Raw genomic sequence first — 20,662 nt, 5'->3', positions numbered from 1 at the left:
AGGGTATCTTCTTTAAGCACAGAGATCTGGCTAAGGAAAACCAACAGAAAGATTTCCAGCCATATCAATTTGCCTCATTTGGAGTTCTAATTATTTCAAACTTGAAAATATTAAGTGACCTTTTAAGATACTTTTTGTAAGGTATACTATGAAGAGTGAATATTCAAAATAAAGAGCACCACCTACCATTCATAGTGCCTTAAAGAACTAATTCTTAACTCCAACTTAGGGCACCATTACAGGTAAGAAAATGCTTCAGTCTGGCTCATGGGCCAAGTATGATGCATAATTAGGAATTAGTAGGGCTGTAGCTTCCATACCTCCCTCCAACTCATGACTAAAGTGCAGAAATACCATCTTTAATTGTTTTACCCACTGCCAATTAATAAATTGACAACATAATTTATTAACTTCCCCCCCATCAGTTTTCTCAGTCATTTGACTCAATTCAGACAATCACAGCTGATTTATCACAGGACTTAATTTGGGTTTTTTCCCCCCCAAGATGCATTTTGCAAGTAAACAAATTTATATTCCATGTTCAGCATTCTGATGTTACCCTTAACACCAACATCCCAGTTCCATGTCAGGCATTTCTTTATCAGCTATGTCAACATCAAAGAATTTGATCTTCAGATAAGGGGGGTTAGAACAAAGTAAGGAAAGAATAAATCACATCAACATGCAGAACCCAAGTGCCCAGGCTGATACTACAGCTGTGGCTGAATTAATGGATGACTGCATTCCTCAGCCATGAGGCAGCAGCTTCCCTCTTTATGCTAAGTTGGCCACATTCATCAGCGCCAGATGTACCTCTGTATATCTGGATTTAGACTGCTCAAAACTATTCTAAGCCAGCTCATCTGTTACTACCACGCTAAAAAGCAGGAAAGCCCACCAGATACAAGATGAACCTAAAAACTTGCTGCCTCTCCATGCTGGCTCAACAGTTGTCCTCTCACCACCTCCACCATTAGGAAAGAAGAGACAAAGGGACAGGTTTTACTTGCAGGTGTTACACATTCAGAATAACAAGCACTGGATTATATGTAGCTGCAAAGCAAGATAATTTAACCTACTGCACAACCATCCATCATCCCTGGCACAAAGCTTTTACACTCTGATGTCCCCTGAGCACAAGCCAACAGACAATACTACGGCAAGAAGTGGGATCCCACCTGGTTGGTACTGGGGCTCTGGGAGAACTCAAATGAAGGACTCCCTCACTCTAAACAGAGACTGCCCACTCACAGTAAGCAGCTTGCTCTTTGAGGAATATCATTTAGCACTAAATAGATTACTGCTGTATGAAACTGTTTTTATTGTTGAGTCATGTGGGAATATCCCCTTCTGAATAATGTTTCAGGCTCCCAGCATGATGCAGTAAGGTAATCAATACATACATCAACAAGACATATAGTTTTCATTAACATAGCATAATCAAACTGTTTGGTGAATTCCGTCACACTTTCACTTCTTGGACATAAAAACTACATTAATAATTTCATTCAGCATTTGGAGCTACTTGATGGGTATCACAAATACAGTGAGAAAAATCCTACATAAGCAGCCTGCCAAGACTCCTCCCCTATGCGGCGATATAAGTAGTTTGCATACTATAATGTGATGGAAAGCACAGCAATAATAGCAGAGGGGCGAAGTCCCAGGATGCAGCAAGTGAAGATTAGCCCAAGTGCATCAACCACAGACACAGAAACAAAAGGAAAAAGCTGCTTACCCTTGGAAGGCCTCAGGCATGCAGGATCTCCAGCAAGATACCTTTTTGCCTCCACTGCCAACCTTTAAATGAGGTCTTAAATGAGGGGTGGATCCTTGATTGCATGCACCTGAACTCCCCTGCCTTCCATCACTGCTTAAAGCTGTGACTTAACCTTTCTACTGCACATATACAGTGTAACATTTTAACAGCAGGATACGTCAATACAACCCATTTTGTACCTTGGATTTCAAAAGGACTTGGTCTTTACATTGCAGGAACCTAGCAATCCCACTGTATATATAGTTGATAACACTAAGAAAACCTGATACATCTTCCTGTAGAGTTCCAGAAAGACACAAGTCTATCTACATTCCTTTTTAAAAGGATATCCACACAGGCAAAAAACAGACAGGTTTAGGTTTAAGTATCATTCAAACTTAACACAGGAAAAAGAAAGACACAACTGGGATAGCTATTTCTGTGCACCGAAGCTTCATATGACTTTGTAGTTTTCAAAGCATTTAGAGATATCTCTTGAGTTTAGCTGCTCTTGAGGACTCCAGTAGCCCAGGCACAATGCTTACAGCAGGAATGGGGACATATTTATCTTCTATCCATCAAAGTAAAGAACTGAGCACAACAAGAAGGAAATTAAGACAACTAAGATCAGTGTCTCAGATCACCAGCTCATTGGCAAGCCACCTGCAGTCACCCAAGAATGGATTTGCCACTGGATTGCAAACACTTCTTACAGCTACTTCTACCCTTACTGTTTGCATGAGTTACTGGGCAGGTCTCCAGCCTCTTGCTGCTCTGCTGACCTTGCTCATTTAGCCTGCTGAATCTGCAGCTCTTTATGGCTAGCCATAATCCAACCAAAGAACCTCAATGCTTTCTCCCATTCTTACTGCATACTGCTATGCGCAGCTAATATCTATGCCATTCATCCCTCCTAAGCATGTTTCCCCCTCCAGCTTCCAGACAACACAGCCATTTACACCAATTACATCAAGGTTAAGACTTACATCCTCCAGAACAACACTCTGAGGCTCCATAATCAGAGCAGCTTTTCCCACCACCAGCCAGAGCACAACAGTACTGCTTCCCAAGGGAAGGCTACTTGCAGCCCAAGTAACAAGATGCTGATCACTTCACTTACTCTTCTGACCTTTTAGTTCTATTGAATTGACTGCTCCTGAGCCAGGCACCACTTTCTTCTCCTCTCCCTCATTCTCTGCCATTATATTATTAAACTTCCACAGCAAAAAAAAAAAATTCTCTCAGTAACACTTATGAATCTTTGTAACACCAACTGAAAATTAGTCTAGGTTAGTCTCCCTTTCTCACCTGTGACTGTTTCTGAGAAAGCAGCTGTAATACAATGGAAAAACACAGCAATAACAACAGAGCAGTAAGGTCCCAGGCTGCAACAAGCGAGGATTTGCTCAAACACAACAGCCCCAAGCACAGAAATAACAGAAAGAAACCACTTACCTTTAGAAGGCTTCAGGTACACAGAGATCTCCAGCAAGATCCCCTTGCCTCCCCTGCCAACCCTTAAATGAGGGCTGGGAAGGGGTGGATCATGGCTTCACCCCTTCCATCACTCAGGTACATTGCTTGCACCTGAGCTCCCCTGGGTTGGCCCTGCCTTCCACCAGGTGCTCCATCACTGCTTCAAGCCATGACTTTGTATTTCCACTACAGCAGCACAGCTTGATAATTTGAGCAGGACTGATGTAATAACATGCTTGTAATGAGGAAAAGATTTCTTCAGCAGCAGAAGAGCTGATTGCTGTTAATGTCACCAGAATACAGCCATTCAATAACTTGCAGAAATACATTTCTGGTAGCAGCAACCTGCTCAAGCAGTATTCTCATCAAAGTATAGCCAGGATTTCAGGGAGTATAAAATTAGACACCTGAGGTAGTTTATATATCACAAAGTGACCATTAGAACAATGCAAATTAGCACAAGTACTTGTATTACAACAGAACTGAATATCAATAAGCATAAATCAGAGCTCATAGTTAACACTAGTTAAGTGATTCTTTTCCTGATTTGTGTAAAATGATTCCAGAAATTCATTCTGTTGTCAGATTTCTATCCTTGAACAAGAACTGATGGTCACAAAAGTAAGCACATAGGGAGAACGCAGCAAATACCCCCTGTAACTTTGCTGTAGTGGGAAGCATACAGCCATCTCTACTACCAACAGAGCTGGTCAAGGCTGCATTTCATCCTCAGTCTGCACAAGTCTCTAGTAGGGCTGTAACACCACAACAGTTCCGTCAGCTCTTCACTTTTTTTTTCCCCTTCAAACTATCGATTACCAACAGCATCCAGAAGCAGAATTACCAGTGCCACAGACTGGCTCCAACAGCCTCCATATGCAGTTCCCAATCGATTCATAAGAGTTTACCACACACTGAGCTCTCTGCTTTTCAGCTACTATTGCATCCCTCCATTGAGCTCATTCTATTCACAGTCACTCTGATCGTTCTCCTGCATGCTCCTCTTTCCTCACCGCTTCTTTTGTTTCTCAAACAATCCTGTTTTGTTTCCTTCCATCCTAGCCTGTGAATTCGAGGACTGGCTCCAACACATGCAGTACTTGCTTGGCTTTGCATAGTTCTACAGAACCCAGAAACAAAGCCTGACAGTGAGTAAACAGCTAGAGTGCCAAGACAAATGCCCTTCATGCTGAGCTATGCATATTCTCAGCTCCTCATAACCATCTGTCTGTAGCCATAAAACAGATAAGTACAAGTACGAGAGGGTAGGATTGCTATCCTATAGGTGTATAGCATCCACTGCAATGAGGTATAATCTGAGATGTTAGCTTTGAGTGGCAACTCTGATATTAGAATGTGGTATTTTGCATCTCAACTGCTGAAACTCCTCTCCCAAGGCTTTTTCCAAGCACACTTCCTTAAATCCTAATGCTGGAGTTCAAGACTTTAGGCAACAGAACCCCACAGCTCACAGCTCAGCATCACCCTGCAGCAACTGGGAGAGAAGAGAACCTACTTCTTGAACTTCACAAATCCTAAAAGCCCAGGGCACTTCTAGGGCACAGACCAGCTCAGTTCTGACAGACAACACCATCTCTTCTGAGTATCCAGACACTTCCTCAGAAAGAAGGTAAGTCCTGTGAATGGATGTTAGATTGCTGTGTAAGTATATTACCTTGCAAGCACTTTACTGGCATGCAAAGAGTGCACGTCGCTTAAACACAGAAGACAAGAATTACAAGACTATTTTTATTTCTTAATACAAATTACATTCTCTTCTTGACACAGGATTAAACACTTTATTTAGCAGCAATTGTAATTTGACAAAAGCCATAAAAATGAGTTATGATCGTATCAGTCTACATTATGAAGGAAAGCAATTGGCATGTCTTAACTGCACAAGCTTGTTAGCTTGCATGAGCTTTTCATTTGACTGAGATATAAGCAAGCCAGAAGAAAAAGGACCAGACAAAGCAACAACCATCATCTGTGATCAGAACAATAACTCCAGCTGCTTGGAAATCACAGAAGTTCTTCAGATCCACAGCTGGCTGCAAGCTGGTCCATGGTAAGACATCAATTAGCGCTAGCAAAAGAAATTACAACCAGTTAGGCAAATGACCACCTAATTGACAGCCAGACAGTACACAACCAAAAGCTTGTGATATTTCAGGGAGCTGAAAGAAAACCTTGAAAGGATTTGCAAGTATTACATACATTACTTTTAATCCTCCAACCTTTTGGAGCAGTTAAGCAAAAATAAAGCCCATGGATAACAAAGCTCATTACAGGTGGATGGTTAGGTCATACTCCCGTGTATTTCACCAATCTGAACCCAGTGGATGGTCTTAAAGCAAGGATGTTGCATCCATGATTACTATTTATCTAGTCTTAGTACCATCTAGAACTGTAGTGCTCTTACTGATTCTGAAACAGAACTAAAGAACATGCATTCCTTTTATTTTAGCATCATTTCCAATCATGGGTTACAATTCATCTGCAAGAATCAGCTAAGAGTAAGCCTCCTCCAACAGATAGCCTATACATACATAAGTTCAAGATGCATTACCAGCCATGCAAGGTGTTCATATATACTCACAGCATGTGTTCTGTATTCAGCAGAAAGAGCATTTGGATACTCTAAATGTTCACACACCACCCATCCCCTCCCAGCACTCCATAGAGAAACACCAGCTTTGTGCAGCATATACCTGTGCAATCTATAAGATCTAGTGCTAATTTGCCAGAACAGATTGTTTGCAGCAGGTCCCTCGGGCAGCTGAAGCTTTTTACATGTGCAAGCTCTGCCTTTCAGAAGAGCCCCTCCAGTTCCTTGCCAGAAGGTTAACAGCAGTAACAGAGTTGTTTTCTGCTGTGCTTTCCTCTACACTTTCCAGCAGCAACCCCTCAACAGAACTGCTCAGCTACATTATTCAGCCTCTCCATGTTGCCACTCACTGCATATTTAAAACCAGCACCTCTTACAGCTGGAGGGAAACCTCACAGGAGAGAAAACAAGAACAGGAATTACTTTTAATCTCTCCTACATCTAATGGAGGGAAAAAACCTTCCCCTGCCCAAACCAAAGTGTGAATTCAAGAGAGTTTTCTTGCTGCTGCACAAACGCTCCCTGCAGCTCAAGCTGCCTGTTTTTCCCTACAAGCCATAAGCATTTTGATAACAATCACTAAACATAAGAAACCACAGTTAAAGTCCTAGAGATGTTGGTTGCACTGTAACTCTGGGGGGGGGGGGAAACCTAAGTACAGACAACTAACTAGAAGCCCTCTAAAGCTTCCTATAGCAGTTAAAGGCTCAGGAGAAGATTTGACATAGTAGCTACCAAAATAAAGCAATTACAGACTTAAAGGAAGCGTATCTAACAGATGGGCAGCATAAAAAGAATGGAGAGAACTGAAGTTTTGGGGGCTGTTTTTTTAGTTATAGCAATTTAGGCACATAAAGCAATTTAATAAAGCATTGACCTCAGCAAAAATATTTATTACTGAAAAAGACCTTGAACAAGAGCAACAAAAAAAGTCATAAATAATTACTATAATAAATAAAAGAATTGACAAAACTATTAAAGATCTACCTTCAAAGGAAAAGCTAATTAACCTTCACAGAGCTTTTCTATGAAACTATACCCAACCACTACCTAAAAAGGCCCAAGCACCACCTCCCACCACATTGCTCCCCACTCTTTACCAGGGACCTTTTATACAGACCTACCCCAACACAGTGCTCTGGAGGCTGGTCATATAAATTTGGCTATGGCAGACAGCTGCTGCTTGTATACACTTGGGGAGGTTGGAATAAGGAGCTGCTTCTGTCTGGTGAGTGTGCTACTTTTAAGGGCTTTTCTTTCCAATAGTTAAGCTGGTTGCTCATACTGTTTGTAATATACAAGCTGTAGTCAAACTATACGTATTGTAAAAGTTCCTTTTGAAGAGATATAAACGAGCTGCCTTCCTTAAAACAGTAAGAAGTGTTCTGGTATCTTTGAAAAGCTCTCTAATAACATAAGTTTGTAGTTACATTGAATAATGCTACAGACCTGCAAGTACTATAGGAGTATAAAGAGCTTATAGTGTATTCTGACCCTTTAAAGTACGGTTTGTCCTCTAACTACCTATCTGAGGATAAAGAAGTGATAGTGAACTAAACACCTTTGTTCTCTTTCTCTGAGTTTATAGAGGAGACAGTATCCTATATGTTGTGATACTCTTAAAGCAAGGGCAACTTGAATTGTTACCTACATTAATGCTTAAATACAAAGCAAAGTCTTCTAAGTGCTTGGGAGCTGTATCTTAGCAGGTATTTGTTGTTGAAGGCTTTTTGTGAGTTTCTTAAGCTAGTTTTTGACTAAAACACTGATTTAGAGTCTGGTTATATCTAGAGTTCAGTCTTTAGTGATACTATAACAAAACATGGCTTAATAGTAAAATTAGTAAGTCATAATGATTTCATGGGAAACATCTGAAACAATGGGGAAGGGCAGATAGCGTAAGTAACAAACAGACTTTTTGTTCTATGCTGTGCCTTAATATTGTGAACTTGTATCAAATTCTCTATCCTGAAAGGGGGAAACAAAACCCCATGGCTCTACTGTAACCATGACTCTAAACAGAAGATAGAGGCGTGCCAGCAGCAAGCACACCACTGTAAGGGTTTCTCTCCAGTGTAACTGTAATGATGTGTCTTAAAAGTTAATAAACAACGGAAACAGAACTCTATACACACTTAATACTGTAGAGGAGCAATTGAAATGGTAGCCATGAGGGGTTTATTCTTACAAAGGAAATGCTGTATTTTTTTCTGAGGAAAAGACATAAATATTGACTAGGAAATAACATGAATCACTGCTACTGCTGTAGGATGTGCTTCAGTGTAGAGCAAGAGGGGCTGGTTCTGCAGAGTCTCTGTGCTGCCTCATTCAGTAAGTTATATATAGTAGAACTTCTATAGTAGAACTCCTAGCAAAGCAGCTACCCATGCAGAGGAAGGGAATTAACTACTAACATGGCTAATTGGTTTTCTCTATAGAGGAAAAAGAAGCCAAAGATTCAGAAAGAGTCAAAGTTACACATGGGTATATTCTGAGTATTGTTTTTTCATGTCTCCAGTGTAACACTTAAGATTTGGCTTTTGTTTATAATCTTGTGGCTTCAGTTAATTATGCAATAAGGCAAATAGGAAATGAGGAATGATAAACATCTTCAAATCCTAAACCAGTCCAAGTCCCTGTTGTAAAAGCTGCACCTAAACCAGAAGGTTATTTCAGCTCAGTGTGTAGAGCTGGGAGCAGATCTATGACAGAAATATCAGCATCTAGTTGCAAAACTGTTTCTAATGGAAGCAAGACTTCCTTGGTTGGATTCTTCTTGCTTGTATCTGCTTCCACTGTGGAGGAAAGTCTTGCATTATGGTGACTTTAGATATGCCGTGCTACCATTCCCTACAAGCCATTTCCTGTTTATCAGCATCCAGCCTGAGGCTCGCCATGGTGTGCAGCATGAACTCTTACTATTTGCTCGCACTTCATCCTCAGAGCTCCTATCATTAATCTCAATTACTGCCCCGAATGATCCCAAAGATCAGCTCCGTGCTGCTTTCACGTGCTTTGGGAACAACCACCATAAGGACCACCCATGAAAGTTGTGCTCCAGTGTGTTTTCTTCGTATTACATGGGTTTAGTGCTGGGGGCTGAAATAAACGAGGTTCTGCAGAGGTTTTCCCTTATATTTACTGATAACCCTCTGGTGGGGCTGCACCTCGTGTGTTGCGTTCAGCTTTTCAGTGGGTGCAAGAAACACTTGGAGGTGTTAGAGAGGGACCGGAGTAGGGCAGTGTAACTGGGAAGGGGATGGAGCATCGGGCTTATAGGGAGCAGTTGGGGAGGGTGGGCTGGAGGGGGGTCATAAGGGGGACCCTATGGACCCTGGTTAATTGAGATTAGTGCCATGATCCGAACTGACTGTCACAGGTGAGGGAGAGCGGCGGGCCGAGCGCGCCCCCTAGCGGCAATGAGCGAGCAGGCCCGGTGTATGTGCCATTACCCAACATGGCTTCCACCCCTTACCGGAGCTAGGTGACGCCGCCGCCCTTACGCAATATGGAGGGAGTCTGCTGCCGCTAGCGCCCCCTAGTGGCAGGAGGTCTGCACTGCTGCGCGTCCCCGTTGCTCTTTTCCGCAGTGATCGTAGCCCCTGCTCTGGATTTTCCTGCTTACCTGTTTTGTTTCTGAGTTTCAATGCTCCTCTGTCCCTCCCTGCTGCCCGCAGTCATCCACTTGTAACCTGCACCCCTGACCCTATGTCTGATACCTGCTCCTTTGCCCCGCTCCTGCTCTCAGCAGTGCTATCTGCCTGCTCTTATGGGAGTGGAGCAATTAAGAGTATTACAGTGCTGCCATGCTCCGATCCATCTGCTGATAAGGCCCTGCAGATGGACTCAATCAGCACGTTTTGCAGAGCCGTTTACTGCTTAGTTGCCAGAGCTATAAATGATGGTGGAGAACAGCTGTGAGCAGTGCAATGTCAGGCAGGTCTAGAAGATGGCACGCTGCTGCTGCTGGAAGCTTTGATCATCACGCTTTGGTGCCCTCAGCTCAGTGCAAGCTGCAGGCCGTGATGGGAAAACGTGGCTCGTCCTTGAGCTGTATTGTGAACTACAGATAAGGACACAGCTGTGGGAGGGTGGATGCCATAGATGGCTGGCTGTGTCCATCTGCAGGTGGCATCAGGTTGATGTCTGGGAACCTCCTTTACTCGAGTGTGGATGCATTACCTGCAGCCTAAGACAAGAAACTGCTTTTACTCTGTGCTATCATGCCCTAATGCCTGCTGTGTGAGGGCCAGCCCTGGTTGTGTCTGCTCAAGGGATGGGAAAGGAGAAGCCCTCCTGGGCTGCGGGCTCAGAGCAGCTCCTTACTGTGAGACCCAGCAGTGCCTCCATCCTCCCTCCTGCAGCCTTAATCCTCGCTGTGCGTGGGCTGCCTGCAAACTCCCCCGTGCTCCCCCCTAGGGCCCCTTCCTCGCTTCCCGAGCAGCCACAAAGCCTCGGGCACAAAAGGCTCCCCCGTAGCCCTCCCTGACCACCCCCCCTCCTCCCGCCCTCCCTCGTCGGCCTGTGCGGGCCTGCAGGCGGCACCGACAGCCCCGCCGGGCCACGAACACACCCAGCAGGGTGTGAGCGGGCGGCACGGAGCCGAGCTGCACACCGGCATCCGCCTGGGAGCTCAGCCCAGCGCTCACCTGGCTGCTCGGTGCCCGCTGCCGAAACCCGACGGGGAGCAGGTATTTCCCCGCGGGAAGCACCGAGGGGGCGGCCGCGTGGTTGGCAGGGAGGCAAAAAGGGGGGTATTGCCTTGAATGGAGGGTGGGGAGGGGAGAGGAGGGGTTGTGCCGCTCCTCCTTGTTGTGGGGATGGAGAGCTCAGGGGGATGCGGAGTGTGAGGCTGGGAGTGGGGTCTGCGGAGCTCTAGAGATGCCCTGGGGGGCTCTGTTCACCTGCCCATGGGGACAGCAGGGTTGAGCTGTGGGCTCACACGGTGGGTGTGTGGATGGCCCCCTGCTTGTGCCCACCTGGTTGTCCTATGCCAGCACCCCAGAGGTGCAGCCTCCCAAATCCCCCCAGGGCTGTGGGTATGTACGCTGCTGTTCCAGCAGTGTTATGTGCTGCCATCAAGCCCCCTGTGCTAGGGCTGGCAGTACACTGAGCAGATGCCTGCTGTGAGCTGAAGGAGGACTTCTTGAAGTCCCAATGGTCCCCCAGATGCCCTCCTACGAAGCTGTAGCCAAAGCTGTGCAGCATCTGCTGGCTGTCCAGCCCTCCTCTATTTGGGACCTGTGCCCTGTGCAGGGGTGTTGTGTGGCTATTTCTGGTGCTGCTGCTTGCAGTCCAGCTTCCAGCTGGGGGGATCAGGGTGGCATTTTCCCTCTGAAAATGCTTTCAGCACCCTGCAGACCATGCCAGCAGTGTGGGCATATGGCCAGCCCCATGCTGCTACTGCCATGCTTGGGTCCCTGGCCAGCCCTGTGCTGTTCATGTGCAGTAGGCTCAGCTGTGCAGGGCTGAAGTTCAGCTGTAGCCACTCCTGCTGTACTTCATGCCCTGCGTGGAATCCAGACTGTGTGTGTCAGGGTTTCCCTGGGCAGGGCTGGCACCAATGCTCAGATGCTAACAGTGGGGGGCTGGGAGGAGGATGGGGGCAAGTCCCAGGGGATGCTGGCAGAGCCCACTGCTCCCTGGTAGAAGTGACCTCTATCTGTGAGCTCCAGGGCTTTGGCATCAGTGAGGGGAAAGTGCCTGGTCCTTGGGGTCCAGCTCTCCTCACAGGGGATTGTGGTGATGGTTGTGTCATCTCCTAGTCTGTGTAACACCAGTCAGTTCTCATGGTGTGGGGACTGTCCCAGGAATGTGCTCCTAAACAAGTGGAAATCTTGCACTGTATGGGGGTCATGCCTGGGACTTGTGCAGGAATATAGGTATGTGCATTGCCAGGTTGGAATGGAGCTGGGCTCTGCTGGACTGCCTACCCCCCCAGGCTTGGAGAGGAGGCACTGTGGTGAGGGCTGGGAGCATGCCACATGCCATCTCCTGGCTCTCACACTCAGTTCTAGGGTCCAATGGAGTTGCAGTGAAATGGGAATCTAGCTCTGCAAGAGTGATGGTGCTGCTTGGGGTGGGTTGCAGGCTGCCCAGCTCATTAAAGAGGTTGGGTTTGGGGGGAGGGGGGCGGGCGGGGTGGTTCTGCAGCAGGGCAAGCAGTAGTGAAGGTGGGGTTTCAGGGTGTACCTAAAGGCAGACCCTGTTTGGGGCTCTCTGCTTCATCCAGCCAAGAACCAGGAGCATGGGGACCACAGCAAAGCTTCCAGTCCTCTCTCCCATTCCTGGGTCACTAGCAGCCCTGCATTCAGCTATGGTCCTGCAGCTGTGGGGTGCTAGCACTGCCAGAGCCTAGGTACTGCACTATGTCCTTGCTCTCAGGCAGAGCCCCGAACCCTGTGCTGGAGCTGGCCCTGCTCCCCGTCAGCTCTGGGCTTGCTGTAGCTCGTTGTGCATAAGGTGCTGGGGCAGCCTGCTGAACTAGTTGGGCTGCATTGCCTGCTCTGCTCCGCTGCCCTGGCACAGTGCCTCACCTGAGGACATGGCCAGCAGCCCCGCTATGTCCCAGGGCTCTGGGGCAGTGGCTGCTACCTGGAGCCAGGATGCTGCAGGGCCCTGTCCTTGTGGGGCTGAGTTGTTTTTGTGGGGAGGTCTGTGCCCACATGCTATGTGTATCTCATGCAGGACTCTGACCCACTGTGACAGCCCTGCACCATGGCAGACCCTCCTGGCTGCTGCCGCCCATGTTCCACCTGCCTGCTGTGCCTCTATAGCTGCCAGTGGATCACTGCCAAGAAGGAGAAGAGGAGGGGTCTGAGAACCACCAAGGTGATACTGTGGGTGATGCTGAGCTGGGGTTGGTTCTGAGCCCCAAGAGAGCTTGGGGTGCCCTGGGACCCTCTCTGTCCAGGGGATGCCATGGGATCAGTGAGAGGGGATGCATAAAGGCATCAGGGTGAGGATGAGCCCTCTTCCTGCTAGGTAACAGTAAGGGCAGTGCTGCAGCATGAGGCTGAGCCCATCCCCTGCCCCACTGGGCACGCGTTTGTGGCTGGTTTTGCACGTGTCTGGAACTGAGCACGGTGTGGGCATGTGCTGGGATGCATGGTGCCCAATGAGGCACGTGGGAGGCACTGTGCCTAGGCAGGGTGCGGCCCCCCCTGGGGTTACTGGCAGGGGGTGTCCCCAGTGATTTGTAACCCAGCACAGGGGTGAGGCCCTGGGATTCTCTGAGGTCTCCCACTCCCATGGGAGTGGCTGTGCCATAGCTTGTCCCATCTTGCCAGGTATGTGAGAGTTGGTCCAGGCTGCAGGCTGTCCCACTTGGCACATCCCTGCACATGTGGGGCTGGGGATGGAGAGCCTGGAGCTGGACCTGGCTTTGGTTGGGTGAGCAGGAGCAGCCTGGGAGCTCTTGCAGATGCTCAGCCCTTCTAGTTAGACTAGTCCATGCTCAGCCCAGCAAATGGGATGGCACCTAGCTCCTTGCCCTTTCCCATGCACATAGTCTTAGCTTGCTCCTGAGGCTGCTGCACGTGGACAGGAGGCCATATCAGCCTTAGGGCTGCTCCCCAGCCTGGCATTAGCTGCTTCTGAGCTTGTTGTGGGAGATGTTTGTTCCCAAAAGAGCTCTCCTGGGTAACTCAGTGCTTGGGTCCTTGCTCCCTGCACCTGGCTGTGGTTTGGGTGCCATGCAGATGTGTGCATACATGTCCTCTCTCTGGCTTTCAGTGTGACTGCAGCTGGTTTTTCTTCCTCTTCTGTGTCTTCCTCTTCACACTGGTGTGGCTCTACATTGCCATCATCATCCTCAATGACTTCCACAACTTTAATGAGTGAGTAGGATCCCACATCCAACCTGACCTCCTTAATGGCCCCCAGCCCATGCCACCCATCCTTCTGACCATTTCTTTTCCTTGCAGGTTCATCTTCAAGCAGCAGAAGCTGTGGCTGGACTGGTCCCTAGTTCTGCTGATAGCAACAGCTGTTCTCATCACTTACTCAGCTGCATTACTGGTGAGCCCTGCTGATCCCCTCTGTGTTGGCAGGGGTATGGATCAGTGCTGGGCATGAGCCAGCTGGAGCCTGAAGACCCTGTATGCATTGGGGGAGGGAGGCAGGGCTCCAGTGGGAAGGCTGTGCCCTTTGAGAGTGAGATATAGAGCACAGACAAGTTCTGACATCTCCTTCTTTCAGGTCCTTGCTTTGTGCTTACAGCTCTGTGGCCAGCCCTTGAAGCTGCACTGGCTGCACAAGGTGAGGCTGTTGATGCAGGAAGATGATGCATGCCCTGGTTGTCTGCATGCTGGGCATGTAATCTGCCTGGTCCTCCCCCACTGCCTTCTGATCCTTGGCAGCTCCCTGGGCTCCTGCTCCTTGCATTTATGAAACTGAGGCCAGTCTGCTGGGGCTGAGTGTGGGCAGCAGCTGTTGGTCCTTCAGCCCCAGGTCTCTGGGATGGGACTGTTCTTGCTCTCAAGTTCAGCTGTGAATCAAGATGGGGGGAAGGATGTCTAAAGAATGGGGGGCGGGGGAGGCTTGGGAGAGAGGGCCTGCTGGTCTAGAAGACATTGATGTGTACAGCCCTAACTGCCCTGTACTGCTCATCACAGATCCTGCTGATCATAACTGCCCTTGTGGTGGCTGCAGCCTTCACTGGGCTGGGAATAAAGTGGGCAGAGGAGTGGAAGAGTGCACGCATCTCCCTGCAGGTGAGTTGGGTCGTCATCAGGATCTCCCCTGCTGTCCTACTGTAGAGGTTTGTGGGGATGAGATGCAGGATGGCTGTGTGCTATGAGGGTTAAGCCCTCTCCTGGCTTGCTCTGTGCAGTCCTGGCTGGAACAACTGCAGTCAGGGTTGGGGGACTGAAAGGGGACCTTGTCCATTTCTCCCTGGCACTGTGGCTGTTCCAGTGGTGCTGGCTGTAGTGGTAGGTCCTTGCTATTGGATTTTGAGGACAGGGTCTGGGCTTGTGATGTGTGACACCCTGCCTTTGTCTTCCCAGGCAACTGGTCCCTTCCTTCACATTGGAATTGTGGGAGGAATGACGCTTCTTGCCTGGCCATTGGCCAGCGTCATCTACCGCACCCACAACACAGGTAACCCCCACCCAGGGTCTCTACCTCTCCCAGCAGCTGGGTGCTTTGTTTCCTGCACCCCACTGAGGCACTGGCAATAGAGCAGTACAAAGGGACTAGTGATGCAGTGGGAAGGATTGAGTTCTGGTATTGATGTATCACCCCTGCTCCTATTTGCTGCTTTTTATACCTGGGTGCAGCTCTAGCCCACGCTGCTTTGTAAATGGAGGAGAGGTGCAGATGGCAGACTGGACCCTGCAGAAGTCCTCTGTTGGGGTGCAAGAGCATGTGGTGGGCCAAGAAGAAACCTGCAGTGTTCTTGAGGCCAGAGATGCAATGCCTGGCCTAAGGCAGCTATAAGAGAATGCTGAAAGAAGCATCACCTTGTTCCCAACAGCCTGCAAAATGCTTCCTATGCAGCTCACCCCTGCACTCCCCCCATGTCTTTCTCCAGGCCTCAAGGTTTTCCTGCTGCTTGCATACTCTGCAGTGATGATTGCCCTGTACCTGGCTCCACTGGGGATCACCTCGCCCTGCATCATGGAGGAGAACCAGCTGCCCCCCAAGCCAGCCCTGATCGGCCACCGAGGAGCCCCTATGGTGAGCAACAGCACCTTCCCAGCACTCAAGATGACTCAGAGCTGTGGAGCACTGGGCCACAGCTTGTGCGTGGCTGAGGGAGGTGCCTGGAGCAGCATAGGGCTGCAGGGTATGGGTCGAGGGGGTGCTGTCTGCCCCTTCCTGACACTTGTTCCCTTTCCAGCTGGCCCCTGAAAACACCCTCATGTCTCTGCGCAAGGCAGTGGACTGCGATGTGCAAGTCTTTGAGACAGACGTCATGGTGAGGTAAAGGGGCAGCAGGGCTCAGAGGGAGGAAGGGACCTGTGTGTCCTGGGATGTCATCTTCTCTGTGGGCACCTGGGGAGGAAACCTGCAGGACTGGCACAGTCCTCATTTGGAGTCTGCCCTGTTTAAAGGGCTCTGCCAATGTCACCACCCCAGCATGGCCCTGGCTCTAACTGGGTGTCCCAACAAGCTGGGGGGGGGAGGTTCTGGGTTTCTCCTGTTTACCCAGGCTGCCTTCCTGGCCATTAGGAAGGAGGTCCCATTGGGGAGGAGGGCACTGCTTGGAAAGCAGCCTTTGGGCTCTCATCTTATGCAATCCTCTTGTGGGGAGAGTGTTGCAGGGAGCAAGGAACTATGTGATTCCTGGCTTGGCTTCTTGATGCTCTCTGCTTCCCAGAGGCTGACCCCTCAGTGCAAAGACTCAGAAGTAGGCATGGGGTGGAGGTTACTCTTACAAAGTTGTTGGGAGAGGGTAGAAATGGCAGGGCAGCGTTAGGTGGCAAACAGCTTGTGATGCAGCTTTCCTCTCTGCCCTTTTACTAGTGCTGATGGGGTCCCATTCCTCATGCACGATGAGAAGCTCACCAGGACCACCAATGTGCAGACCGTGTTCCCTGAGAGAGCTGCCCTGAACAGCACTGCCTTCAACTGGACAGACCTCCAGCAGCTCAATGCTGGCAGCTGGTTCCTGGAGGTCAGGATACAGGAATGGGTGCATTGAGGAGGAGAGAGGGGGTGGGGGGAGGGAAGCAAGAGCCCTGCTCTGAGTTGTGCTCCCTCTGCAGTCACTTGAGCAGTGTGCAGGAGCACTTTTCATGCCTGTGTGGATCCCTGGGGTGCAGTTACACCCTGTGCTGGGTGCTGCACCTGGGGTTTGCTCTGAGTCACAGGGAGGTTAGGTTGCAGGGAGATGTCTCATGCTCTGCTAGTGCTCGTGCTGAGCTGCACAGCCTGCCTGGGCATGGATGCAGCTGGGGCAACGTTGTTCAGGTGACTAATGACCTGCTGAATGCCCACAGGTGCTGGGGCTGCTGGAAGAGAGCCATTAGAGCGCAGCAGGGGGGAGGTGCCCTGTGCCCATCCCATAGTGGGGAGGCTGGAGCAGCACTGGTGGGAGGTGAAGGCTTGCAGGCTCTGCCTGTGGTGACTGACTCTCTTTCCCTCCTAGCGGAGACCATTTTCCAGTGTGCAAAGTCTTTCACACAGAGATCGTGTGCAGGCAACTCGGCAGAAGATCCCATCCCTGGAGCAGGTGCTGGATGCAGCCAAGGAGAGCAATATCTCCATCATGTTTGACCTCCGGCCAGAGAACCACAGTGATTACCAGAGCTTCGTCAATGCCACCCTGGAAGTCATCCTACAGTCTGGCATCCCACTGCAGCAGGTGAGCTGCCCACCAAGTGCTGGACCCTGCTGTCACACTGAGCATCTCTATCTCCCCACGTGCCCCATTGCCACCTATGCTTCCTGCTGGCCCATCCTGTTGTACAGCAACCCCATGTGCAGCTGATGGTCAGTCCTTGGCATGGTAGCATAGTCCTGAAAGAGATCTCAGGGTTCTGTAGCTGGGAGAACTTGCCAAGAGTTGGGGATAGTGCATAAAGCTGCAGTTTGTGCAAATACTTGTTTCTCAGAACTGGCCACTCTGGTGTGTAAACAGTGACTCACTTGGTCAAGGGAGGGGAGCACGGGTACAAGTGCATGAAATCGATGCTCCCTGCGCTGCACCACACCTCTCCCTGCAGTTCCTTGACTTGCTGCAGCCACCTCGGTTTCCTTTGCACTTCATTGGCCTCAGCAGTGTGAGTCACGTGCTACCCTGCAGGGCTGGAGCAACACCCAAACTGCTTTCCCTGTGGGAACTCAGGGCACACAGTACAGTAATGCTGGCCTGGGATGCATTCTTGCTGCAGTGTTGTGGCTGAAAGTGTGTTCTGCTCAATCATTCTGGGACCCAGAACGATGTCAGTGCCCTGCAGTGGCTTTCTTAAGCTGCAGTTACTTTCTCCTTTCAGTGGGGTTTGTGCTCACTTCTTGGTTGGGATGAGTTCTTAGGAGACTGCCCTGGCTGAGATCATTTGGGGAGATCGTAGAGCCATAGAATCATATGAGTTGGAAGGGACCCTTAAAGGTCATCTAATCCATCTCCTCTGCACTGAATGGGGACACTTACAACTGAGACAGGTTGCTCAGAACCTGCTCCAGTCTGACATCTAGTGTCTCCAGGAGTGGGGCAGTGTCTGCAGAGCCCTGGAGTGTTTCTTCCTTACACATATTCCCTGGCTCTTTCCCAGGTCCTGTGGCTGCCGGATGGGTTCAGGGAGCAGGTCAAACAGCAGGTCCCAGGCATTCAGCAGATTTATGGCCGGAAGAGACACCAAGATGAGAACGAGACACTGCTGCATGTCAACCTGCCCTACCAAGACATGAGCTCTGATGAGATCAAGTGAGAGCCTGGGGGGGGAAGTGGCTTATGAGTCTGGGGTTCAGAAGAAGTGAGGCCCCAACAGGGCTGGGAGCTGGACAGAGGCTGCAGCCTGGCATGCCCCAGGGCTGCTGCAGGGGTTGGAGATGGCTGCAGCTTTCTGTTTGGCCAGCAAGTCTGCCCTGGCTCTGGCTCTCCAGACAGTTGCTCTACGTGGCTGCAGTTGCTGGATCGCATCCCAGACATGCAGGCCTCTCTGCCATGAGCTGAGTGTGCCGGCACCTTGCTGTCTGCCATGCTGACCACGGCTCTCCCTGCACAGGCAGTACCGCCAGGACAACATCTCAGTCAACCTGTATGTGGTGAACCAGCCCTGGCTCTTCTCTGTGCTGTGGTGCTCAGGGGTGAGCTCTGTCACCACCAATGCCTGCCAGGTGTTGAAGGAGATGAAACGCCCCATTTGGTTGCTGGTAAGCAAAACCTCTGTCCTGGTGCAAAGCTTCCTGGTGCAAGTGGTAGGTCTGGTCCTGCAGCTGCATGCAAGGTGGGCTTTGCTCTGTGCTGTGCTGATGTGCAGCATGACCTTGCAGACCTTGCTGGTACAGTGGGCAGGACTTTGCCAGCAGTGGTGCTCAAAGCTTGGCTTGTCACCTTGCAGCCCAGCAGCACGTACCTCATGATCTGGCTTGTTGTAGACTGTGTCTCCTTCCTGATGATCCTCTGGGCCTTCCTCTTGATGAAGTAAGTTGGACCGCTGGGATAGGTGTGGGGGAGGCTGCAGGGTGGTGAGCCCCCATGCGTGTGCCATTTGCTGTCACCCACCTTGGTCTGATGTCCCCTGGTTGAGAGAAAAACCATTGCACAAGGGCAGCTCTTAGCACCACACTGCTGCTAAAAGCATGGCCTGGCCCTTTCCAAAGCAGCTGCACTCACCAGCTTGCTGTGCACCCCAGGGCTGAGGTTAGGGGACCTTGCTCTACCCCAGCACCACACACTGAGAGCAAACTGTTGTGTGCTGTGGGGCCCCGCAGTCTGTAGCTGGGAGCTTGTGGGAGGGAAGGAGGAGGGGGTGCCCAGACTGACGTGCTAACATCGATCCTGCTCCATCTCCTAGGAAATGTTCCCAGCGAAGGCGAACGGCTGGTGAGTGCACAGACGCCGGCTCCTCTGTCCCCAGAGGCTCCCTGCAGGCAGACAGCCTGCCCCAATGGAGTGTGACTGAGCCCAGCAGACTTTGAGATGGCTGAGGGAGGGAAGGGAATCCCAACGCAGGGAGTTCCTGCCCTGCCCTTAGCAAACAGCCCTGTGGGATGGTGCTGGGGATGCCCATGTTCCCTATCTCTCCTCCAACCAGCTTATTGGGCAGGTCTGCCTGCCGCTGTGGTGTGGTGGCTGCAGTTAATGACTGTTTGCTTTCTCTTCTCTCCAGAGTCTGAGACGGACGTGCTGCTCACAAAGATCAACAGCCTGATGCAAGACTGACCCCTCCAGTCTGCAGCAGCCGTGGGGAGGGGCAGCTGGAGAAGTTCACAGCTCAGGCAGGGAGTGCTACCCTGGCTGGCTCCAAGGCTCCTTTCCTTTGCAGCTTTCCTGAGCTTGCAGCCTTCCTGGCTCCTGATGTGGTGCAGAGCTGCTCTCATCCACAAAGACCTGGAACTGGTTCCCTTGCTCCTGCAGGCAGCGAGGGAACAGAGCTGGGGCAGGGGGCTGCTGGTGCTGCCTTGTGCTCTGAGAGCTGAACTTTTCTCCAGGACCAAGACCTCAACCCTGGGGTGCTCGGTTGGAGGCTGGTGGGGGTCTGAGTCACTGTTTGGTGCAGGGGTATGGCAGCCTGTTATCAGCAACAGCACTGGTGATGGGGAAGCCTTGTTTAAAGTGCTGCTGCCCTATGGCAGGAGGTAAATAAGAAGGGGAGCACACGACGGAGGGGGAGCAGAGCCCTTTGCTCCCATGTGCTGGGGATGGCAGCCTCGCCCCCTGCTGCTGCTGGCTTTGTGCTTGCTGGCCGGGCTGCCCGCTCCCCCCGCAGCCAGTCCTGCGGTGCTGGGGACGGGAAGCGGGGGCTGGGGGTGGAGGGAGCCTGGATCCACGGTGCCCCTATGGGGCTGCACAGCGGCAGGGGGTGCGCCAGGGCCGGGAGCAGTGTTACTCAGCATCGGGCACTTTAGACTTGGAGAGGGGAGTCCGTTTTACTTGCTCCTTCCTATTTATGTCAATAAATCAGCTGAGTGGTAGACAGTCCCTACAGCGGTGAGTTCGGCATAACTCCCGTTTCCAGTTCCTCCTCCTCGACTCGGCGTAAAGCAGCGATATGCGGTGTGTCCGTGCCATCTAGTGCCGACGTGGGGAAGCGCCGTCGGGGCGGGGGGGAGCGGAGGCATAACTGGATCGGGTCCCTCCACCTCGGGGAGCGGACCGGCTGCGGGGCTCCGAACCGGGTCTGAGGCCGTCGGTACCCGCGGTGGGG

The 20,662-nt window shown here is 50.6% G+C and overlaps 1 protein-coding gene across 4 annotated transcripts; it reads left to right on the top strand.

Moving 5' to 3' along the window:
• Nucleotides 1–4,471: 4,471 nt before the first annotated feature.
• GDPD2 (glycerophosphodiester phosphodiesterase domain containing 2) lies at nt 4,472–20,429 on the top strand. 4 transcript variants are annotated; one of them, XM_015860238.3, is made up of 16 exons: nt 4,472–4,865; nt 12,531–12,674; nt 13,578–13,681; nt 13,769–13,862; nt 14,043–14,102; nt 14,459–14,557; nt 14,852–14,945; nt 15,379–15,524; nt 15,688–15,770; nt 16,314–16,464; nt 16,939–17,154; nt 18,065–18,216; nt 18,518–18,665; nt 18,854–18,936; nt 19,310–19,338; nt 19,625–20,429. In XM_015860238.3, exons 2-16 carry the CDS (start codon nt 12,561–12,563, stop codon nt 19,675–19,677), a joined length of 1,626 nt encoding a protein of 541 aa, XP_015715724.2. In that variant the 5' UTR covers nt 4,472–4,865; nt 12,531–12,560; the 3' UTR covers nt 19,678–20,429. The 4 variants fall into 4 exon arrangements, with proteins under 4 accessions (XP_015715724.2, XP_015715726.2, XP_015715725.2 ...); XM_015860240.3 differs by lacking the exon at nt 4,472–4,865 and adding an exon at nt 6,947–7,071; XM_015860239.3 differs by lacking the exon at nt 4,472–4,865 and adding an exon at nt 10,353–10,534.
• The last annotated feature ends 233 nt before the right edge of the window (nt 20,430–20,662 follow it).

Source organism: Coturnix japonica, chromosome 4 (assembly GCF_054131305.1).
Source record: "Coturnix japonica strain WE chromosome 4, WE-NBRP24, whole genome shotgun sequence".
Lineage (NCBI taxonomy): Eukaryota > Metazoa > Chordata > Aves > Galliformes > Phasianidae > Coturnix > Coturnix japonica.
Note: the sequence above shows the minus strand (reverse complement) of the source record. Positions and strands in the feature narration are given on the sequence as shown.

Coding starts and splice junctions, on each gene's coding strand:
- GDPD2 (XM_015860238.3), top strand. CDS start 12,561: ATGGCAGACCCTCCTGGCTGCTGCCGCCCATGTTCCACCTGCCTGCTG. Junction 17,155..18,064: donor CTGGCATCCCACTGCAGCAG/GTGAGCTGCCCA, acceptor GCTCTTTCCCAG/GTCCTGTGGCTGCCGGATGG. Junction 18,937..19,309: donor TGGGCCTTCCTCTTGATGAA/GTAAGTTGGACC, acceptor TCCATCTCCTAG/GAAATGTTCCCAGCGAAGGC.